This window comes from Myxine glutinosa, chromosome 5 (genome assembly GCF_964187855.1).
Source record: "Myxine glutinosa chromosome 5, kmMyxGlut1.1, whole genome shotgun sequence".
Lineage (NCBI taxonomy): Eukaryota > Metazoa > Chordata > Myxini > Myxiniformes > Myxinidae > Myxine > Myxine glutinosa.
The window spans coordinates 191,941,544-191,957,035 of NC_136265.1; the positions used below are offsets into that span (position 1 = coordinate 191,941,544).

The 15,492-nt window shown below is 43.2% G+C and overlaps 1 protein-coding gene across 1 annotated transcript in view; it reads left to right on the forward strand.

The window, feature by feature from the left end:
- LOC137428299 (uncharacterized) overlaps window positions 1–15,492 on the forward strand; it is a 71,333-nt gene that overhangs the window by 43,708 nt on the left and 12,133 nt on the right. Inside the window, exon 7 of the mRNA XM_078777447.1 lies at window positions 5,518–5,665. Within this exon, the coding sequence (XP_078633573.1) occupies window positions 5,518–5,665 (148 nt within the window). The remainder of the gene's footprint in view (window positions 1–5,517; window positions 5,666–15,492) is intronic.

Sequence of the window (15,492 nt, forward strand, 5' to 3'; positions counted from 1 at the left end):
TGATAATGGCCGCCGCCAATTACACCTCCGACAGGCCTAACCACATTGAGTGCCACGCGCTATCATCACGCTACACGCTACGTGCTATCACCACGCTACATGCTGCGAGCTATCGCCACGCTACGGTCCTGTGATTGGTCGGCGCGCTGCGCGCGAATCTCCAGCCAACGAGTGCAAGAGGCGCGAAGCTGGAAGGTTCGGTGGAAGTCACTGGTTGGTAACGTGCCAAGGCTGACGTCACCGAAAAGGTTATTTAAGGAAGGGCCGAACGCCATTTTCTCTCTGAGGTTCGTATAAGTCTTGCGCCGAGTGAGTTGGTCTGGAGAGAACACATCCGGTTCTTATTTTGCGTAGCTCGCTATTGCAGCTCTTCTTCGTCTTGCGCAGCCCGAGTTGAGTTGAGTCATACCCCGAGTGGAGTTCGCTTGCGTCTTGCACGTTTGCTTCAGGAGAGCTGACTGGGACATGGCAGGCCAATCGTGTATGAAGATCGACCTCGCTTGGAGCCGCTAGACTGCGTTGGACGCGCGGTGCTTTTCCTGCTTTGGGGCCTCGTGTGCGAACGGAGTGGGCATTGGCTCGGGCCTTCGCATTGCTGTGGTGCTGGAGCAAGGGGCCTCGTGGTGTGCGGCGGAGCTTGGGGACGCAAGACGACAGACGAGCTAAGGCTGCATCCGCAGAACATTTTATAATTACATACGGACGTTTTTCTTTTTATTAATTCATATTCATGTGTCTCGTTTCTGAAATCTGTCGTGTGGGGACGTCCCGATAAGGATATTTATTACCCACGCATGTTTTTTTCTGTCCTGATTTTCTTTGCAATAAACCCTTGTACTAGTACCCGACTGCAAAGCCGCAATGAGCCGGCGAAGCCAAAGCCCCTTGCCACTATTTTACCACTATCGGCATTATGGCATCAGTAGGTTAGGTAGTTGCATTGCCGGATTAACCATTAGGCAGACAAGGCATGTGCCTTAGGGCCAGCCAAAAAATCCGGCCACAAAAATGGACAAGCAGTTTTCGTCAATTTTTATTATTATTTTGTCATGCATATATTCATACACTGCAAATTGTATAGACTAAACTAGTTTGAAAGTAGTTTCTTTTCACATTAAATATTTGTCTTTTTTTGTATTAAATATTTTGTTCATGAATCAGTTCATCTTTTGTCTGGGGTCCATTTCCATGAGCCCGAGATCTAATTTAAATTGTTCAGGGAATTCTCTAAAATTTCAAAATGTGCCTTCGGGCCAGCGGAGGCTTAATCCGGCACTAGGTAGTTGGTAATAGGTAGGGGTAGTCGGTACCGTACCTAGTTCAAAATTACACCATTTGCATTCTGGATGAGATTAAAATTTATAAAATTTCCTTCTTGATTAATTCGGTGAATTCTGTCTCAACTTCGGATATTTCCGGCCGTGAAAAACTAACCCCTACGGCCGCGAGATTTCAAAAAAATTATTCTTTGTCAATTTTAGAATATTTGACGCCGTTTTCAGCCTCCGAAACGCGGTAAAAAGCTTTTTTGAAATATTTTTTCATTTGCTCGAATCTCATTGGTTCCGGTGTTTGGTGACGATTTTCGTTGAAGATAACCAGGGCCCATGCGGGCCCGGGGAACGAGGTTGGTCTTAAAGTATTTTAATTACAAATTAGAGGTGCGTAAGATTGTATATCAAACAAAGACGGGTGAAACAAACTCCTATTGAACTTTTTCGCAAATGTTTATGCATACGTCCGCATCCGCAAGATGGCGGCCTCAATGGAGCGATTTGGTGCGTCAAAACTTCGAAATTCTCAAGGGATCCAGCAAAATATGGCTTTTCAACATAATACGTACGCGTTCATTCACAACACTGGCTTCGCCGGCTATTATTTTCCATTCCCTGTTAAACCTGTGCCCAGTTGAATTAATTTCCTTGCAGAATCGAAGCTGCAGTCGACGCACAAGGTAAGCTTTTTGCACAGCTTCCATTTTCCTTCTTACTCCCGTGCGACATAGTAAAATCCGTGTTTGGTTGTTGCCTCCGAATAAACCGTTTAGGCCTATCTGCGACCTTCTGGTGTTAACCGAGAGTCGCACGACAATAATCAAATGAAATACCAAAGAAATCCCAAAATAACATATGTTAATTGTTTATGATGAAACTTGACCACAACATTCCGTTCACCACCCATGACATACCAACGTTTGTTCCCTGCATTAAAAAAAATCGGGTCCTAAAGGGGGGCGAGGCGGGAAGGAGGGAGCCGTTGTCCCCGTAGCCAGTTGAACACTGGGTTCTGCTAATCTATCAATTTTGCCCCGGCCTCCAACACTTTAGTCGAACACAATTGGATTAATAATGGTGTCACTGGCCTCAGTTTCCAACATGGCCTCAGAAAACTCACCCTCAATTTTACATTTAACCCTCAAATTACCCATGCCAATTTTTCCACAATTCACTATTTTCACCAAAGGAGGGCGCTTCTCCACACACTTGTCAGCAGAGCATGGCCCCGTATGCTCGGCTCATTCTAGTTTCCCAAACAGCCTACAGTGGTCAGACCAACCCTCGGTGGTGACCCTCTCCCCGGATCCGGTGGTCCTTCAGGAGGTCCTCTCCTCTCTGGGCTGTGAAGCCTGTTGGGAGGTTGGTGCCTAGGTGGTTCCCGACAATACCGCTGTGAGTTTCCTCTTCTCGCACACCTAAAACAAGTCCCCATGAATGGACCCCTCGAAATCTCAGCCGGAGCACCCCTTACTCCCGGGCCAAGCCGACGAAGATCAGGTCATCCTGATGGCAAACCTGGACCACACTGCTGTGACTCACCCACTGCAAATTTAGCCCTCATCAATTTTGACAGCTGCCAGCTGATCCCCCTCAGCATTCCGTTTTCGGTTAATGCCCGATTCTTCCTGCTTCTCTTCCTGATCCTGTATCTCCACCTGCGTACCGCCACAGATGACCTCTCTGGTGTGAGGTTTGACCTCGTTAAAAAGGTCAGTCTCACCGCGCATGCAGCTGCTCGTTGCACTGTGGCCGGGTCCTGCAACTCCACCAGAGTTCGGACCTCGGGGTCAGGAAGAGCCGCCATAAATTTCTCTCTTGCCAGCTTATCCCACGCCTGTGCTGGTAGGTCCCTTTTCGCAATTCTCACACATTGGTAAATATCCTGGGCCAGCTCCTGCAGCATTTCACCAGGTTGTATTTTACGATAAAGCAGCTGTGCCTGGACTAGGTCGCACCTTGCACCCTTCCCAAACCTATGGTTGAAGGCGTCGCAAATGCCTTTACTGGTCAATATTCCCTCTAGGACCACATTTAAAACGTCTTCGGCTGGCCCCTGCAGTGTCGCCACCATATTCCCAATGCGTTCCCGCTCCCCCCAACCATTGAGCTGGGACACGCATTCAAATTGTGTTAGGAAAGCCTCGAAGCTCCCTGACCCATCAAAATGAACAAGGGGAATGGTTTTTTCCAAGGCCCCTCTCCCTGACTCCTCCGTGTCTGAAACCAGCCCAGGGCCAAAACACCCACCGCCCCCCCCCCCCCAGCTGGGTATTCAATTTTGGAGCCTCCGGTGCCCAATTGTGGCTCATGCTGAGGGTCCCCTGGGTCACCTTAATCTCGGCCTGGGGAAGCTTAACGGACTGACTCACCTCGTCTTGCAGACTCTGTTGGACTCGAGCAACATCTCTCTTGATGTTATCCCAAGTGTTCAGCCATTCCTGTAACATCTCATTCATCCTTTTCCCAGTACCTCCACATATGGACTCAAATACATACAAGGCGAAAGACAAACTAAAATAAATGTTCCCTTTTTATGGTGCAGTCACTTAGCTTTGGGCTCACGAGTTTCTTTGTGAGGTTTGCACCTGGGGACGAGGCCCATTGCTCGATGTCCCTCCGGCGGGAACCAGGCACAAGATAGTGGCTGCGCTATGCCCAAAGTAGCCACCGGCATGAGGCAAGCAGACAGGACAGCCTCCTTCGCTTTGCCCGTGGCCTTCTCTGCCTCTGAAGAGCACCACAGCCAAAACAACATCTCACAATGCTGCCCACGCAGCCAAGAGCTCCCCACTCTCTTCAAAAATGTACCCCAAACTCCAAGCTCCAGGACAACACAATGGCGCCGCCTTCCTCCTCCAAAAACCCACACCAAGAGAGAGAGCGTGAGACATGCTGTTCTTCCTCTTGAAGCATCTTGCTCTGACATCGCCCTGACCAACTGCAAAGAGCTTTGAAATCACCCTACCTTCCTCTCAACCAATCATGAACTTCGGGGGCGTGCCCTCCCAGCTCTGCTCTTTTGGAGGCGGAGCTTAGTCCAATCGGCAGTTTTCGGGCTATGTCAGCATGCAGTGGACGGTTATTGTTGTTTAATGGAGGCTTTGCATGGCTGGCCTGGTTGTAGTTGTAAAAACGTAGGGACAAGATCACAGAGGGAATATCACGTACTTGGGAGAACTAACCTTAATCCCTAACTAGTCAACACAGCTTCACCCCTCGTGTGAAGACACAAAAACAATCTTAAGCTCCAGTTTCCCTACTTTAATACATCTAGATGTGTCCTACGCATCCACGGTCCATGCTATAACTCTACAATCCTATCTTTACTTTGGGATTCCTCCATCTACCCCCACAAACGTAACAATATTTACCCTGTGGTTAACTTGGGCGAGCCATCTCTTCTGTTTTTGAAGGTTTTTTTCCCCTTGATCCAATATGGCTGCCAGACCACGATCGTGATGGCATCATAAGTTGATATTCTCTCATATAATTGTTGTGTAGATCACGCTCAAGAAATTTGAAACTGATCAGACTAAGCGTTTTCCCGATCAAATTATGACTTTATAATTAAGGCACGAATGTTGTCATTGTTAACACTTATTCCCCATATGGAGTTCTTTACAATGAGCCACATTTCAAGTTTTTCCATGGAGCGATTTTGGAGATATAGAGGTGCAACGCTTTTTTGTTTTTCGAAGATGGCACCTATACCACGTGACCTATGACGACATATTTATCATTAAAATGTTCTCTAGGAGGAGGCGCTCCTTTGGTGAAAATTTTGTCTCAATCGGACCAAGAACTACAGAAAAAAAATAATTAATACTGATAAAAGCAAACGTTATACTTGTCGAATTATGACGTCATAATGAAGGTAGCGATGACATCATCATTAACATATCTTATTCTCCATGGGAAGTACTTGACAATGAGCCTTGTTGAAAATTTTTCTATTGAGCTGTTTGGGAGATATAGAGGTGTTACTTTTTTCCAAGATGGTGTCCACGTGACAACGTGACGTATGATGTCATAACTATGAATAAAAACTTCCTACAGGCGGAGGCGCTCCTATGGTAAACTTTTGTGACAATTGGACCAACGGTTGCCGAGAAAATGAATTTTTAAAATGCAGACACACATATGCCACACGTACGGAACCGAATGCATAACCCTGCTTTTCGCTTAGCGAGCGCAGGGTAACTAATATATCTGAACCTCAGGGAAGGAAAATGAGCTGCAGGCTTTTACTCAGTGGAGTATTTGATAAACTGACCCAACTCAAGGAACTGTGGCTGCACAATAACCAGCTTCAGTCTTTACCCAGTGGAGTATTTGATAAACTCATGAAGTTAACACATCTGAGTCTGCGCAGCAACCAGCTGAAGTCTGTTCCTAATTCCAATCCTGGGCCTTTCATTTTATAAAAACAAACATTTATTCTTCAAACGTTTTGCTTTGAGATAAATTTTATTCTCAAATCTAATTTCCTTATTTTCAATTATATTACATTCAAAAAGGTTTATTCAGTTCCACGTATCATGACAGCATGCCGAATTACACGTGAATTACATCCTAATATAAAAACAGAGAGATTCACCACAAAATCAAAATCAAATAATCAAAATAATCAAAACATTTTTGACAAAATAATCAAAATACACCACAAATAATATCACAATGAACATACCATCAGTTGGGTAATGTTTATATTAGAGATAAATAATAATGAAAGAATGATGTTCCCCCAAACAATACACAGATACCAAAAATTAAATACATTATATGAAGTTAAATGTAAAAAAAAAGATAAAATAGTGGAAGAGAAATGGTGAAATAAACAATAATCTAAGGAATCAGAGACAAGAAAAAAAGAGTTTTGACAATTAAGTAACAGTTTTAAAACATAATAAACATAAGTACAGATATATTCAAAGTACACCACCCCCATGCCAAATAATTAAATATCCTACAGCGAGGCATTGCCGGGGCGCCTCAGGCGCCCGGCAATACCGCAGTGCAGCTCATAGAGACTGTGTTGGGAGGGAGAGGTGTACAATAATTGATGGATTAATTGCAAATTAAAATCAATAAAAGATTATCATCAAATATTGTCTGTATCAATTGGCTAATATCATAACTAAACCACTAGTGCTTCATCCGAAGATGTATCTTTTAGAAATTTAATTAAATAAGTCATTAATAAAAAATAAAATAATGAATTGATTAATCAATAAATAATTAATCGATTAAATGATTAATCAATAAATCAAAAATATCCTTTATAGCCATATCACCTGGTCACTGTCATGTCCAAATATTAGCTTCCGAGCTCAAAAGGTGCCTGAGATATTGCCCAGATGAGAAAGAAAATAAATAAATGATTAATAATGAAAATAAATAAATAATAATCATAAAAAAGTTAATCAATTGGCTAATATAATACGTAAACCACCACCATTTCATCCGAATCTTTAACTTTAAAAAAATAATTAAATAAGTCATTAATCGAATAATTTAATAATTAATCGATTAATTAATTAATCAATAAATCAAAAATACCCTTTACAGCCAAATCACTTGGTAATTGTCATGTCCAAATATCAGCTTCTGAGCTCAAAAGTTGCCTGAGATATTGCCCAGATGAGGAAATAAATAAATAAATAAATAAGAATGAAAATAAATAAATGATAATCATAAAAATTAAATAATTAATCAATTGGCTCATATAACACATAAACACCACCATTTCATCCGAATCTGTAACTTAAAAAAAAATAGTCATTAATCGAATAATTAAACAATTAATAGATTAATTGATTAATTGATTAATCAATAAATCAAAAATAGCCTTTGCAGCCAAATCACTTGGTCATTGGCATGTCCAAATATCAGCTTCCTAACTCAAAAGGTGCCTCAGATAATGGTCAGAAGAGAAAGGAAATGTATCAGTACTTAATTAATCGATAATAATTAAGTAACTCATCAATTAATTGATTAATCCAAAAACAAAATAACGTTTTTGACAAAGTACTTGCTCACTATTGTGCCTAAATTTTAGCTTCCAAGCTCAAAGGATGGCTGAGTTATCGTCCGGACAAACAAACAAGCAAGAAAACAAACAAACAACCAGAGTGAAAACTGAGTACTCCCTTTCAGCGTGCGTCATTGCCGATCCCCCTTCGGTGCCTGGCAATGACGTTATGCAGTGCCTGGAGATGGCATAGGAAAGGAGCGGTGTACAATACTCATACTAACTTTGGGTTACTTTGGGCCGACACAGTTATGACATCACTGAATCCATTTTTGTTAAACATATGAACTAAGTCAGATAAATAAAGCACTATTCTTGAAAAAATTTGTTTTATAAAAACAAGACCGAAAGTCTAACAGCGGCGTAGGTGGGCTTTTTTGACACTTTAGTTGAAGAGAGACGTAATGACATCATAGACGTAATGATGTAGTGTGATGGCCGGACACAAATCTGAACCAACTTCAATATATCGGAGATATATTTTAACCTGCAGTAACTTTGCAGTCACTATGAAGGGATTAGTGTTACGATTACATTTACTATAATGTGTTGTGTGACTACCCTTGATGAACACCGTATGGTAGCACGGATGACCAAATGAGCTTTACTCCAAGGCGTTCAATCCAATGATGACGGTATTTGTTACAGGCGAGGGAAAAGGGGGATGACGAACTTACCTGGACGGCCTCCACCCGACGCCTTCACTCCTGTATAAATTAACTCAAACAACACGAAAATGGACTGTACAAAAATACCGGCTCTATTGAAGAATGCCGGTAACAAAACAAAACACGGGAACAATAAAATTCCTAAATGGAGCACTCCCACACACAGAATCAAATACGGACAATGGGAAATATAACTGTAAAATAAAAACGTGTTATTTAATTGCACTTAGCTCAGCTTGACCGGTGCGGCTCGTCAGGAATCGTCCAGGTCCCGAGCGCGCAGTCTGGATGCGGTTCCGTTCTTGGTGGGAACAAGGGAGCAGGGTCCCCTCGTTCGCGAGCTACTAGGCCTCACCGCACATCTGCTCACTCCTGGCCTCATCACGCTGCCGCTCACTCCTGGCTTCGTCACGCTGCTGTTCACTCCTGGCTTCATCACGCTGCAGCGAGTAAGCAGCGCTCATTGTTCTTGCTTGGAAAAAAAACCGCAGCTCTCCTTTTACGGCTCTTTCGCCTCTTCTCGACCACTCACAAGATCTCGGAACACGGCCGCCCACTATGAGTTCCAAAAACGAGAAGGCAAGAGCGAGCCAGAGGGAAGGAAGAGAATATGCCAGCCCACAACCGCTCACTACCAGACCCAAACCGAGAAGGGAAAATGTCCGCCGTTCCAACTATTGATGCAGAACCGAAAAAACCAAGAAGAAGAGAAAATGTCAGCCCACGTGTTCCTTTATCGACCAGGCTCTGACGTCACCCGTGCCTGCTTCACCAATCAGCGTGTGCCACCTCTTTGTAGTCCATCTTTCCTCCTATCAGCAAATCCCATCTTAACCGGGCTTGTGCCAATCAACTCCCTCCGCCCAATCACCGTTATTCTGGGCGTGGCTCTCGGCCTACCTGTCTTTCTGGTGATGTAGTGGCTATGGCGCCAGCGGTATTGTTTGATTCATGATTTCTGGTTAGTTTATAGTTAATTCGTGTAATTTAATGGGCGATTTTGGCTAGTGTCTAGTGCGTTGTCATAAGGAACAAAGGAACAAACTACAGAGGCCACGACACACAGGGGATTAATTAACATAATCCCTAAACTAATTAACATGACCCCACCCCGCGTGATGGGAACGAAGATACAGCTTACACGACATCCGGGCTAAACAAGTACTTATTACATGGTGGTTCTTCTTCTTCACCGTGACATACGGAGCATGCGATTTTATGCAAATCGACCTGGTTCTAAGTTATCACTACCCCCTACAAACATAACAATATTAACGTTACGTTATCATAATTACGAAAATGATATTACTATTTAAAAAAACCGAGGCTAATTCCTTACTTCCGTGGTTACACCGCTTATCATCGATTCATGAACCATACATCGCCTCAATCCATTAATTTGTATTCACGACATTGGGTTTAAAGTGTTATGGCTATATTTACGATATTATCATTATTTTTATTATTATGAAAACGATACTACTGAAACGATACACTACTGTATTAAAAAACCTGGGCTTAATTTGTCCGAAGGTGAGGCATGAAGCCTAAGGCCTATACGTACTGTATTGTTGGAAGACCAGTAATGCCGATGCTTTCGATATTTGATGATCATTTTAACAATCGGTTTGTTTGTGCTTCACACTGAATGAAAAACGTGGAGGGAGAGCATGGCGATTGTGATATATGACAGGTTCGACAATATGTTTGGCCTGAACGAAATTGGAATCAAAATAGCGGTGTGTGGAGAGTCAGCCGCCATACCACCGTAATGACATCAAACATAATCACATCACCCTGTCATGTGACCAGATCCTCAGCTCTGAATGGTATACGTTTGAGGGGACACATACATACATACGGACAGACAAACACTGTTCTAGACGGCTTTGCCCTATGGGCTACACCGTAAAAACTCTGGGATTTTCACTTCTCCACCGTAGTGTTCTTGGGGAGTTATTAGCAGGGAAGTCTAATATATATATATATATATATATATATATATATATATATATATATATATATATATATATATATATATATATATATATATATATATATATATATATATATATATATATATATATATATATATATATATATATATATATATATATATATATATATATATATATATATATATATATATATATATATATATATATATATACTGTATATATATATATATATACTGTATATATATATATATATATATATATATATATATATATATATATATATATATATATATATATATATATATATATATATATATATACTGTATATATATATATATATACTGTATATATATATATATATATATATATATATATATATATATATATATATATATATATATAAATAAAACGCAAAACACGGTCTGGAAGCCGTACGTTCGGGAAGCCGTACGTTCGGGAAGCCATCAAGCTGTGTTTATGTTTCTATTAATTACGTAATGTTTGAACGCCGGTTGCTTCCTCCCTATTAATTATGTACATCTATCAATTACGTAATGTTGCCCATTGCTTCCTGTCTATTACTTATATAGTCTATTAAATACGTATTGTTGGAATATACCTTTCGATCCTTTAGACTGCTGAGATCCCTCAGACCTTTGAAGATCCTTTACATCCCCAAGACCCTTAAGACCACCAAGAGCCCGAAAGAAAAAAATACCCCGAAGACCCACAAAGACTCAAATGACCCAGAGAACCCTAAATAACCAGAAGACCCCAAAGACAGATCATAAAGACCTTAAAGACCCAGAGGACCCAAAATACCCGAAAGACCCAAAATTCCTCAAAGACCCAAAATACCAAAAAGACCAAAATACCTCAAAGACCCAAAATACCCCAAAGACCCAAAATACCCCAATGACCCAAAATACCTCAAATACCCCAAATACCTCAAAGACCCTGAAGACCCTTAAAGACCCAGAAGACCATGAAGACCAAAAGACCCAAAATACCCTGAAAACCTAAATTACCCAGAATATCCTGAAGACCCAAATACACTGAAGAACCTTAAAGACCCAGAAGACCCCAAATACCCTTAAGACCCATTAAACCCCAAGATCCTGAAGACTCCCAAACACTAAATACCACTTTTATCTTTAAGACCCTTTCAATACTGTAGACACCTTTAGATCCCTTCACCCTTCCAACCTTTTATAACCTTTATACATCCCTTAAGTCCTTTTCGACCTCATAGAGCTGAGACCTTATAATAATAATAATAATAATGCATTTATTTTATATAGCGCTTTTCAGGAAGCCCAAAGACGCTTTGACAGAGTGCAAAACATAATGCATAGCAAAACATAAAAACAATTGCAAAAAAAGAAGAATCAATAGGGAAATATTCAAAGCACAAAGGAGGGAGAAGGAGAGGAGATAGTCAGGGGTTAGATGCTGTGGGTTAAATGTTGAATGCAGTGTTGAACAGGTGGGTCTTGAGTGATGTTTTGAATGTGGTGAGTGAGGAGGAGTCTCTGATGGTGTGAGGTAGCGAGTTCCAGAGGGTGGGAGCAGCGATGGAGAAGGCCCTGTCCCCCCAGGATCTAAATTTGGTCCGGATGGCAGGGATTAGATAACCTTAACACCTTAACACCATTTTCAGTTATTGTGAACAAATGTGTGACTTAGTTTCTTGTTACATTGTTACAATTGTTACAGATCGCGGTTTAGATGTTATGGTTGACCGAGCGGTGGTGTATGACCGCGACCTAACAAACTCACCCGATTCCACCCGAACTTTGGCCGTATCACACCGTAGCTGCCCAATCTGGAAAAGACTAAAACGACCGAATGCAAAGAGGAAAAAAGGAATAATACGAGAAGACGGACAGAAGAGTAAGTGGATTTATTATTTACACACAAGCAAAAAGAAAGCAGTCACGTTTATTTACAGGCACATGAGACGCAGGTGACACAGTGAAAATGATTAGCTTATACAGACTTAATTATTCCCAGGACAGAACAAACAGAACAAACTCACTCGGGGAATGATGACAGGAATTGGCTGGAAGGAGAGGATGGCTGGAGGGGGAGGACGGCCCGGAGCTGGCTGGAGCTTTGGTGGAGGTGAACGCTTGGTGGAGCCAACACGGAGCTTGGTGGAGGTGAACGCTTGGTGGAGCCAACGCGGAGCTTGGTGGAGCCTTGGTGGAGGTGAACGCTTGGTGGAGCCAACACGGAGCTTGGTGGAGGTGAACGCTTGGTGGAGCCAACGCGGAGCTTGGTGGAGCCTTGGTGGAGGTGAACGCTTGGTGGAGCCAACACGGAGCCTGGTGGAGCCTTGGTGGACGGGTTCTCTCTCCTCTGTAAAAGCTCAACTCCCTCCTCTGTAAAAGCTCAACTGGATCTCTTCTGTAAAAGCTCAACTCTGGTGTATCTCCGACTCCTCTTTTGCCACCTGCAAACTCTTTATTTGGTTAGTGAGCAGCACATCACGATTTGGGCACCGACCTTGTACCAATTCCATTACCTCCTCCTTTATCTCCCTCTTAGTTTCTGTCCGTCCCTTCTTAATTTCACTCACCTCTTCTTCCACTTCCTCTAATTTTTGCTTCACCTCTTTTATTTCCCGGTGCGTCTCCTCAAGTTCGTCCTCTAAGGCTACCGTGACCGTCTCTGTGTGCATCCTCACCTCTCGGTCCTTCGTCTCCATTATCTCTGTCACCTCGTCCACCCTCATTGTCAGTCCCTCACGTACCATCTGACATTGCCTCTGTGTCGCTATTAATTCGTTCTTAATGTCTTTTTGTGTCGCTTTTAACCCTCCTAGTACCGCAGTGTTCTTTGAACCTGCTCCACTAACTCCATCTGTCCCTCTGTCAGCTGTTCCACCTCCTCCGTCAGATCTTCTATTCCCCCTTGTAACTTCGCCGTATTATTCCTCACCTCTTTCTCAATACGCTTTTCGCCTCGCTTTACCTCCTCGCGTACCCTAGAGACCTCCTCACTTACACCTCGTCGTATCTCCTCCTTCATCTCCTCCATCTGGTTCCCCATCTGTTCGATTTCCCGGGCGGATTGCTCCCCTATTTCCCGCAATTTGTCTTCCATCCTATTTTCTAACCCCATTAACCCATTTTTCACCTCTTTTATCCCGTTGTCTAACCCCTCAAAATTATTGTCTAACTTCCCAAATTTCTTGTCTAACCCCTCAAAATTATTGTCTAACTTCCCAAATTTCTTGTCTAACCCCTCAAAATTATTGTCTAACTTCCCAAATTTCTTGTCTAACCCCTCACCAGTACCCCTCGCTTCGTCCCTCATTACCCCCAATTGCTCACTCTGAGCCCTCATTTGCTCACTCTGAGCATCCATCTGGTTCCCCATTCCTAAAATTTGGTTTCTCATCCCCCTGTTCTCTTCCCTCTCCTCATCCGCCTTGACCATGAAGGCCTGCATCTGCTGCATGAATAGCCCCCAGTTCATTGGTGCTGCGGCCGCTGCTACGGTCACGGGCGCGGCAAAATTTGGTGCCGCGACACCCACGTGCGCGAGGACGCCATTTTGTGCGTCTGATACTCCCTCAACCACATTGCCATTGCTCTCCTCCTCCCTTTCCTCCACATACATTTCCCCGAGGTCCTGGGTTACCCCTAACCCCTCCTCTAGCTCACCCACCGGCATCCGATCGCCTTGACCAGCCATGGCGCGATTTCAAAATTTGGGTTTTGCTTTAAAACAACACAAATTTCCAGCAGCTCCAAATTTTGACCAAATTTTTTTCTAGATGTTTTATAAATTTGGTTCGGCCCCGAATCTCACTCCCAGACACCAAACCCGTCACACCAAACACGTAACCCGTCACACCAAACCTCCACCAAGTTCCGTGTTGGCTCCACCAAGCGTTCACCTCCACCAAAGCTCCACCAAGCTCCGCGTTGGCTCCACCAAGCGTTCACCTCCACCAAGCTCCGTGTTGGCTCCACCAAGCGTTCACCTCCACCAAGGCTCCACCAAGCTCCGCGTTGGCTCCACCAAGCGTTCACCTCCACCAAGGCTCCACCAAGCTCCGCGTTGGCTCCACCAAGCGTTCACCTCCACCAAGGCTCCACCAAGCTCCGTGTTGGCTCCACCAAGCGTTCACCTCCACCAAAGCTCCACCAAGCTCCGCGTTGGCTCCACCAAGCGTTCACCTCCACCAAGCTCCGTGTTGGCTCCACCAAGCGTTCACCTCCACCAAGGCTCCACCAAGCTCCGCGTTGGCTCCACCAAGCGTTGACCTCCAGCCATCCACCTCCTGCCATTCCTGCAATTCCCCGCGTGAGTCAGTGTCTTTGTTTGTTCTGTCCTGGGTTAATTAAGACTGTAGGTAAGCTAATCATTTTCACTGTGTCACCTGCGTCTCATGTGCCTGTAAATAAACGTGACTGCTTGCTTTTTGCTTGTGTGTAAATAATAATAAACCCAGTCACTCTTCTGTCCGTCTTCTCGTTTTATTCCTTTTCCTCTTTGCATTCGGTCGTTTTAGTCTTTTCCAGATTGGGCAGCTACGGTGCGATACGGCCAAAGTTCGGGTGGAATCGGGTGAGTTTGTTAGGTCGCGGTCACCAACCGCTCGGTCTATAACATCTAACCGCGATCTGTAACAATTGTAACAATTGTTACAGATCGAGGATTAGATGTTATTTACCGAGCGGTGGTGTATTACCGTCTACCAAGACTGTCCCATTAGCACACACATGCACTTCAACCCACAGAACTCAAATAGACCTAGAAGAACTATGCAGGCCGCTGTGTGGCCCCTCCGCCGCAACGCGGCAGCCATTTTAGTTAGCGCAAGACACCTCCGCTTTCTGCGTACAGATAGGCCTATTGTTAACATGAGCAGTGTGAATGTTCAACAAATATCAGCAATATGCCTTCTTGTGCTGCAATAAACTGTACAAATCGACTTGTGAAAGGTTCTGGGAAAACATTCCACAGGTAAGTAATTTATTTTTCTTAATTATGAAGAGTTTACTCGCCAAACTCTAGTTAAACTTTCACGTTATGCACAGATGTAGTTTTTCGTTTATGTAGTCCCATCTGTTAGTTTGTGTGTGTTTGCGGATTTGTCAGTGCATTTTGACTTGAACCAAAGGCCGTGCCTTTGCTTGAACTTAAGGACTCTAGCTCTTAATCTCTTCTCTCCCAATTTTGTTGAGCCACACACAATTGGCAAATCGCGTTGAGGTAAATCGAGTAAATTTACTTTACTCACTTTGGAACGTTTTGTGAGTTATTATCTTCTCCAATTTGATCACTTGTCCAGATAAACGGGAAACGTGTCCAACCTTGATCACCACATTTACACTAACAGTTTACCTAAGAGACACACACACTCACCTGAGCCGTAAAGCATCGTCACAAATAAATGATTTACCAGTACGTTATTTACCAACGACACAAAGCAGGATATCTCAAAAAGTTGTGTACGGATAATTTTGATTAAATGTGATTTGTGTTGTGCTTTTCTGGTCTACTCTGGGATACAAAACAAAAACTGCTCACCTGGCGAGGTA